Consider the following 8,975-nt stretch of genomic DNA (forward strand, 5'->3'; position numbering starts at 1 on the left):
CTGAATTCCATGAATACAAGTGAAAGATACTTCGAAATTGCTAAGCCAACTTCCACATGTGGTAATCCAGGTGTTTTGGGAAATACACCTGACCCCTGAACTCGGGAGTTGGAGGCAGGAGAGTCAGGAGTTCAAGGCCAACTTGGGTATGTGGAAGAGTTGGAGGCTGTGAGGGTATAGGAGCCCCATCTCACAAAAGCCTCAAAAACAGTAATAAAGCCTTCCACAAAATCAAAATCCAAACCAAAACACATTCCCTAATAGGATGTAGTAAGGACCAAAGACTGGACTGAGGGGCCAGAAAGATGTTTATGCACAGGGACAATGACAACATAACGGCTGTGATATGGTGTTCCTGGAGTGACTGGCATTCATCTCCCAATGCTTCTGCTCAGCGGGGTGCCCCTGCCTAATCCAAGCTCTTGTGCACCACAGCCGTGGCGTGGGAAGGAGACACCTCACAACAATACTGTTAGCAAGGCCTAGCTGGACTTGGTTTTGTATCTTTTTCATGTGTTCATGAATTCACCTGTGCATTTTTCACATCTGTGCAAATGTGCATGTATGTGAATGCACACACACTTAGAGAACAGAGGGTTAACCTAGGATGGTTTTGTTTGGTTTTTTGTTGTTGTTGTTGTTGTTTTTGTTTTAGGTTAGGATTTTTTTTTTCTTTTCAAGACTGGGTTTCTCTGTGTTACAGCCCTCGCTATCCTGGAACTACTCTGTAGACCAGGCTGGTCTCAAACTCACAGAGATCTGCCTCTGTCTCCCAAGTGCTAGGACTAAAGGTGTACACTACCACCTCCTGGCTGTGAATGTTCTTTCTCTAGATACTCTGGGTTTTGTTTTGTTTTGTTTGTTTTGTTTTGTTTTTGACAGAATCTCTCCCTAAGACCCAGGGGTGGCTGATTAGACTAGATTGGAAATATAGTTTCTTTTCCTATTGTTGTGGTAAACATTCTGACAGAAGCAACTCAAGTGCAAAGACACTTTCCTCTTTGCTGGGGAACTGGAGGCAGCAGAAGCTTGAAGCCTCTGGTCCTATTGAATTGAAAATCGGGATCCAGGAGACTGATGAGTGTGCGGGGCTGCTTGGCTCCTCCCCTTGTTACTTTACTTTCTGTATGTACAGGTTTTGCCTACATGTGTGTCAGTAGCCAAGGGGGCCAGAAGAGGGTGTTGGATCCTCCGGAACTGGAGTTATAGACAGTTGTTAGCCACCGTGTGGGTGCTGGGAATCAACTCAGATTCTCTAGAAAAGCAGTCAATACTCTTTTAACTGCTCAGCCATCTCCCCAACCTCCTGACTTAGAGTCCAGGACCTCAACCAGGACAACATATGGCTCAAAGTGAGAGGGTCTTTCCGACTCAATTAATGCAATCAAGATATAGATAGATATATAGATATTTAAATTTTTAAATTAGCTGAGTTGTGGTAGCACACATCTTTAATCCCAGCACTCAGGAGGCAGAGGCAGTCGGATCTCTGTGAGTTTGAGGCCAGTCTGGTCTACAAGAGCTAGTTCCAGGACAGGCTCCAAACCTACAGAGAAACTCTGTCTCCAAAACCAAAAACAAATCACATGTTCTGCACAGTGGCTAGGAGAGTCCCAGAAGAAATAAGACAATCTCCAGTTCTGGAAGGTGATAGAGGCACTAACACTAACTGGAGGGACCATAGCATGTATGGTCACATGTTCATCTTGGCTAGTGACACTTGGAACAGGCTCTGATCTGAGACCTGAAGCTACAATATAAGAGAAATCAATAGCACCGCCTCCAACTCAGGGATCCATCACGCCTACTCTCCAGGTAAAAGTCCCAGGCCGGCTGGAGCAGTGTCCTCATACTTCTCGTTTCAGCTGGCACCACTGACCGCCCTTCTGCTGCTAGTGGAGAAGGAGGGCGTCAGAGGTGCCCCACCAAGTGGGGCAAACGGTTTACTTTTCATTACCCTTCTACAAGGGCAATCCCAAGGCAATCCCAATTTCTGCCTTGAACTCCGAAGGCCCCCTTGCCTTACCTCTGGTTTGGGGCAGAACTCAAAGCTGCTAACTGAATGACTGGATGGCAGAATAAATGAAGACCATCTATGAGTGAGGTTGGCCACACCTCGTGCTTATTCTATGGAGATCTTCAGAAACACGGAGTTGATCGGTCAAGTTGGCCTCAGATAAAATCCCGGCCCTTGGGAGGATAATGCGGGAGAATAATGAGTTTGAAAATAGCCTGGACTGTAGAGACAGATTCTGTCCTTAAAAACCAGGAAGAAAGCAAAAGAAAGGAAGGGCAAGGAGAGAGGGCTAGGGAGAAAAGGGGAAGGGAAGAAGCGCCCATACTTGTCAAAGAAAATCCTACCTGTTCCCCTTTCCCACCAGGGCCTGATCCCTCTAAGGGACCCCAGTATTTATTGAGCAGCTGTTCTGAACTGGGGAGCTCCCTCTCCACAGGCTTAATCCAATTCCCGTACCCCCGTTCCCACCATACAGTTCAGGGCCCTCCAGCCTTCCTTGTCCCGTATTTGAGTCTATTTGAGGCTGCTGAGTTAAGGGAGGGAGGAGGTCTCCTAGCCTCTAGTCTCAGTCTGCAGCCTTTCCCAACGCGCGCCCCCCACCAGGGTTCTGTCTCAGTTAACCTTGGGACTGGTCCCAGGGAGGTTATACAACTCATAGCCCCTATCCACTGAGTCTCCTGGAACAACCTCAAACCTAGCTGTTTCTCCTCGCCCCGCCCCCCGCGGGATCCCTGCCCAGGGGTACCCTTCAGGGCCCACCACTCTTGGGCCTGCAGCGCCCTGGCCCCTAGGTGCCGGTGGCGGCGGGAGCTGCCAGCTTTTTGGAATTCCTAATCGCTCCTGGCCCCGGTGATTGGCTGTTCAGCTCTGACCCCACTTGGGCAGCCGCCTGGTTGGATAAAAAGGGAATCTCCTTGGGGCTCCAGAGCATTAGACACCGGAGGGGGCACCTGGGACCAACTTCGCGGAGCGGGGAGCCCGGCGGGGGGGTTGGGGGAGCAAAAGACCCGCGGCCTCAGCCCCTCCAAAGAACCGGGAGATGACGGGGAAAGCGGGGGAAGCGCTGAGCAAGCCCAAATCTGAGACAGTGGCCAAGAGTACCTCGGGGGGCGCCCCGGCCAGGTGCACAGGTTTTGGCATCCAGGAGATCCTAGGCTTGAACAAGGAGCCTCCTAGCTCCCACCCGCGGGCTGCCCTCGACGGCCTGGCCCCGGGGCACTTGCTGGCTGCGCGCTCCGTGCTCAGTCCGGCAGGAGTGGGCAGCATGGGGCTGCTGGGGCCCGGGGGACTTCCCGGCTTCTACGCACAGCCCACCTTCCTGGAAGTGCTGTCCGATCCGCAGAGCGTCCACTTGCAGCCACTAGGCAGAGCGTCGGGGCCACTGGACACCAGCCAGACGGCCAGCTCGGGTAGGTGAGGGCGAGGCTGCTCGCCTGCCACTCTGCTTGGGAGAGCCGCAGCCCTGCGCTGTGGGCTCTTGCCTGCGGGCCCGCGACCTCCCCCGGGAGGAAAAGTTCGTGCAGGCCAACAGATCTCAGCCCAGGCCTGGTGTCAGAGGGCCCCCGGCCAGCGATCTGGAACTCAGGGTTTTCAAATTCAGCTTGTCCGACCCCCTGCTCAGTTCTTGTGAACTAGTGTCTGGCCCTGCTCGATCGCATCTGTGGGTTGGGGCCCCTCTGGATGCTGAGCTCCAGGTGGCCAAGTCCTTGTCGCATCATCTTCCAGGGAGCTTAGCTGGAGGGCCCCAGCTCTGCTGCTCCGCCCGTGGCCGGGGCCTACGCTCCAGAAGCATGATGCTACACCTTGGGCTGGCGGGACAGGAAAGAGGGGCTGGCCCTGGCCCTTGCCCCTGTGTCCAAAGTTGTCTCCTTTTCCTCCCCTCTTCTCCGTTCCAACCCCATGTATTGCTCAGCTGAGGATCGATGTCCTTCCCCTGCGACCTGGGAAAATAAAGCCACCACGGCAGCCAAGGGGCATCCCTCAGATCCAACCTAAGCGGCACTCTGTGTTGGATCCCAGTTTTTCTCTGGATTAGGGACCCTGGATAAGCTCCCCTTGGCCCTTTCAGGGCCACTTTCCCTGCGGTGTGTCCCAGCTCACCGGCTCTTAGTCATTCAGATTTTTCGTGCCTTTGTTTATTATGTATTAAATGTAGAAGGGACAGCGAAAAGTGGTTCGTCGCAGGCTCTCCGTACTCGAACAGAAAAACATTTCGTGGGTGCCACGAAAGAGGCAGCGAACCCGCAGACTCCAGACCTTTCCAGAGCCCGATCTCCCCTCCAGCAGGCCCCCATTCCTTGGGTCAACTTTTCGACCTGGGACTTGGCTGTTGCCACATGGCAGAGCACCTACCGGGGTCCCTGAGACCTCATTCTCCCACGACCGGGCCAGTCACCGAGCCTGGGCCTTGGCCTTTCTTGCAAAGGAATTTGTTCAAAATTTCTGGCTTCAGAAACAGACCCGGGGAGGGTCAGCCCGGGCTTAGGGATGGGAATGGTTGCCCAGGCCCAGGAGGTCTTAGTAGAGACCACAGGCCACTCTCCTAGGCTGTGGAAGGTGGGGTCCTCACCATTTTTTGCGGCTCTGCGGAGCGCACTCCCCATTCCGCCTCCTGCCTCTCCGCCCGCTTTTCAGATTCCGAAGATGTTTCCTCCAGTGACCGAAAAATGTCCAAATCGGCTTTAAATCAGACCAAGAAACGCAAGAAGCGGCGACACAGGTAAGGGCCGCATGGTTCTTTCTTGCCCCCATCTCTAGCTTCCTTCTCCCGGACTGGGTCACCCAGATTTTGTTCTCTGCGGAGGGCAGATGTGAGGGCCCCGGCTGCACCAGGGCAAAGGCACCTGCGTGGTTTGCCAGAGCCTGTCCTGGGGCCCTGGCACCCGGTGAGGTTGACTGTGTAAGCCGGAGCAGCTGCACCATTTCGGCTTTCTCTTGTGCTGGAGAACGGAAAGACCAGTTGGGGGCCAAACCTGAGTTGGAAGGGTGTCGGGGCGACTCCAGACCCCTGCACTGATCAGAAAGTCACAGACCCGGTGGGGAGCAGATAAACAAACTCCCACCTCCCGCTGGAGCCAGATTCGTGCAACCTCGGCTCTGGGCGCCCCTTTCCTCCTAAACCGCCCCCTGTCTTGCCAACTCTTCAGTTTTCCGTTGCAATCGCCCCCCCCCCCGAACCCCCGGCAAAACAAAACAAAACAAAACTCCAGGGACAGCTGCACTGCCGGACCTTTGCTTTCGACCTCTGCTCCTTTATGTTACCGAGCGGACCGCTACCCTTCCGTGAGCCTCAATTTCCTAGCCTGGCAGATGGGGAAGAAAGTGGACTGTCTGGTTCCACCTGCGGAGACCAGAGTTGGGTAGAATACAGTGGTGGACAAACCAAGGGGAGTTGGTCAGCTCTAGGAGATTCGTGCATGCTTCTGGCCTTCCTGGGACCATATGCGCGGACTAATAAACACACACACTTATTTTTAATGTGAAAAAATGTCTTTAAATAGACGTTGAGTGTCCAAAGTTAAAGTTCAATGGTTCTGCCCTAAGAAGTATGCTCCCTCCCTTCACCCTGGGAGGAGGGCAGACTCATTCACGTCAGCGTCAACACTAATTCGTTCCTTGTGGAAATCTTGAGGTGATTTTTTTTATTTTATATTTATTTATTTATTTATTTTTTAAGCAAAGGAAGGCAAGAGAGACAAGCGACTAAGTTTCTGGGAGCGCGGTTCGCAGGTCCTGTCCCTGCTCTGCACTCTCCAGCTGGCCAGTGTCTTCACTTTTCTTTCTGTCCTGACCAAAGTCGGGAGGCCACAGAGACAGTTCTCTGGTTTGTGGTCCCTTCGCATCCTCTTCTCTCCGAAATTTGGTCTTAGTCTCTACATTTTCGCTCTCCCACCCCCACCCCAGCTTCTTCGTGGCTTGAATTTCCCTGGCTTCCCCCACCCTCAAAGGTCATTACTGACTCTCCTGACCTCAGACCAGATCGTGGCTTAAAGGAACGTGAACTTCAGTTTGGGTCTCTCTTCCCTGCAGGCAGCTGCTGGCTTTAGCTCAGTTTGTTTTATTCTTTTCTCATTCCTATTCGATACTATCCTGTGCATGTGATAGCTGGGGTGTGAGGGTGAGGGTGAGGGACATTCTGGAAACGGACCTCATGGTCCAAGATAACTTTGTGGAGTGGATTCTCTCCACCTTTTCGTGGGTTCCAGGGAATCTTCTAAGACTCTAAGGCTGCCCTGCAAGTGTCTTTACCTTTATGTTTAGTCAGCTTGCCAGACCAGTTTATTTTAAACAGAATTTTTTTTTATTAGTCCAGTAACTGGTCTTAAAAAAAAAAAAAGACCATCAACATCTATTAATTGAAACATTACCTGTGCATCTGTGTCCGACAGGTCCTAAAGGAATCTTTTCCTGCCGGGACAAGATCAATGCGGTAGGAGCACTCTGCTCCTGCCCTGGGGGTAGCATTGAGAGTCCTGGAATGAGCACTCCCCAAATTCTGGGAGTGCTGGGAAGTGCCGGGAAGGCTTTAGGGCATCTTACTCCGCTGCCCACTTAAAAACAAGCGAGGTTTTTTTTGAGCTCAAGTCCTAAAGTCTCTCATTTCCTTCACCTGCCACCCTTATTAGCAGAGAACCATTCTGGGTATTGGTGGGTTGGGAGCCAGATAAAACAGCTCACCAAAATCAGAGAACTAGCTACCCTGGGATTCTGTCTATTTCTGGTGCATGAAGGTAGCAGATAATTGGAAAGAAGAATGGCTATGAATTTCAGGGGGAAGGATAGAAAAACAAAACACACTTTCCTGAGCTTCTGTCAGAGCCCCTGGAATCCCGTGGTGGGAGATGGGCTTGGGAAAAACAAAGCAGTTTCAGCAGGACCTGGGGGTAGATTAGGGGTGCAGCGGGTGACCCAGCTCTGAGATTTTGTTCTTGGGGAAAATGCAGATCCTTTTGCAAGAGATCCTGGGCTCTGCTGCTGCCAGGAGCAGTTTAGGGTCACTGGGTGAGAGCAGGGACCCTGCTGAAGAGTTTGTGGTCAGCAATAGGAAGACCAGTTCTGAAGTGGGAATGAGGGAAAGTTGGGTGATTTAAGGCTTGCTTCTTCCTTCTCTCTCTCTCTCTCTCTCTCTCTCTCTCTCTCTCTCTCTCTCTCTCTCCTGACTGACCTGTACTGTGTTGATCAAACTGGCCTTGAACTTGCTGTGTTTTTCCTACCCCATTCTCCAGAGCCAGTAGCACAGAGCAAGCAGTCCCCACTGTGCCTGAATTTTGTTTTTTGAATGGACTCTTCAAAGTACAGAAAGGCCCTTACTGACCCTGAATGATCCACAGTCAGCTATCTTCTTAGGCTTTGACCAGGCCACACCAGTTGTGTTCCTCAGTTTGCCTGGTTTTAAAAGGAACTTGCATTTGGTTATTTAGTTTGATGATCTCTCAGGGATCTCCAGCAGAGACAAACAGAGAGCTTCGGATCTTCAAAATCCTGAAGAGTTAACTTTTTTCTTTCTTTTTGTTTTGTTTTGAGACAGTTCCAGCTAGCCTGGTGTACACCAGACTGGCCTGTAACTCACAGAAATCAGCTTGTTTCTGTCTCTGTACTAGGATTAAAGGCATTACTACCATACCCAGACTACGAATTAACTTTCTGTGAATATAAGCATTCCACATATTGCCATCAAGAAAATAGACAAAATAACTTAAAGCCAAACTATAAGGAGCACGACTTTCCTCTCCCATGTGCCCTGATAATATCCCTGGTGATACTGAAGACCTTTCCATATTAACTCGAGAAATGAGGGTTATTTGTGCACCTTTTCTATGCACTAGGGAAGGGGAGGGCTTAGCAGGGAGACACTGTACATATAAACCCTGTGCTGGTCCCAGGATCAAGAAGGGACATACCACTTTTTACAAGTTCTGTTCATAGAAACTGGACCTGTGGACTTGATGATGAGGGTGTAAGATAAAGGCCAGGTAAATACAGTAGGTGTAAAATCCGTGGAAAGAGTTTGCATCTGTAGTTGGGTAGTCCCTGGTTTACTCTAAAAGGGGGTTGTGAACCCCATGATATCTGAGGCTTGTTCTTTGCACCTTTTCCTGGGGTGAGAGACTGCAGCTTTCCTCAGTTTCTTGTCATTGTTTTTTTTTTTGTTTTGTTTTGTTGTTTGTTTGTTTTTTGAGACAGAATTTCTCTCTACATAGGCTGTCCTGAAACTCACTGTGTAGACCAGGCTGGCCTTGAACTCACAAAGATCTGCCTGCCTCTGTCTCCCAAGCGCTGGTATTAATGGTTTATCATCTCTTTAAATGGATCAGTGTGGATCATTCTGGGGGAGATCAGAGAGGGGACCAGTAGGTGCATCCTCACACTTACCTGTGAGCAGGTGAATCTGTGTGATGGAAAGTTGGAGGGGATCAGAAGGAGTGACTCCATTCTCACTGGACAAACGCTGAAATTGAAGCTGCATTTAGTCCTTAAGGAGAATCTTTACATCTGTCTGGTGGGAGGAGCTCAGGATGCAGATCCACTGTGCCAAGGCTTCATTCATTTGATGAGATTTCCTCTTGTGGGAGAGGAAGACTGACTTTCTTCTTTTTTGTTTTGTTTTGTTTTTTGAGACAGGGTTTCTCTATGGCTTTGGCACCTGTCCTGGCACTAGCTCTTGTAGACCAGGCTGGCCTCAAACTCACAGAGATCCGCCTGCCTCTGCCTCCCGAGTGCTGGGATTAAAGGCGTGCGCCGCCACCATCAGGCTGGAAGACTAACTTTCAGGCTTCTAGAATTTTCTTCTTAACACACTTTCCTCCCAGCATGTTTCCAGAAAGATTCTGGGTAAAATGTCACTTAAAGCTAAAGTAATGTCCACCACCCGAATAATGTGGGCCCTTTTCCCTGGATAAAGAAGTGTGACTATGTGTTCCTGGTGTGTGTGTGTGTGTGTGTGTGTGTGTGTGTGTGT

General features: G+C 50.7%; 1 protein-coding gene across 2 annotated transcripts in view; it reads left to right on the forward strand.

The window, feature by feature from the left end:
• Window positions 1-3,056: 3,056 nt before the first annotated feature.
• The window catches only part of Vsx2 (visual system homeobox 2), a 22,262-nt gene continuing 16,343 nt past the window's right edge, over window positions 3,057-8,975 (forward strand). For both annotated transcript variants that reach the window (XM_013354599.2, XM_005343348.3), the window contains exons 1-2: window positions 3,057-3,426; window positions 4,652-4,736. In XM_013354599.2, coding sequence (XP_013210053.1) covers window positions 3,057-3,426; window positions 4,652-4,736 — 455 coding nt within the window. The remainder of the gene's footprint in view (window positions 3,427-4,651; window positions 4,737-8,975) is intronic.

Source organism: Microtus ochrogaster, chromosome 1, assembly GCF_000317375.1.
Source record: "Microtus ochrogaster isolate Prairie Vole_2 chromosome 1, MicOch1.0, whole genome shotgun sequence".
Taxonomy (NCBI): Eukaryota; Metazoa; Chordata; class Mammalia; order Rodentia; family Cricetidae; genus Microtus; species Microtus ochrogaster.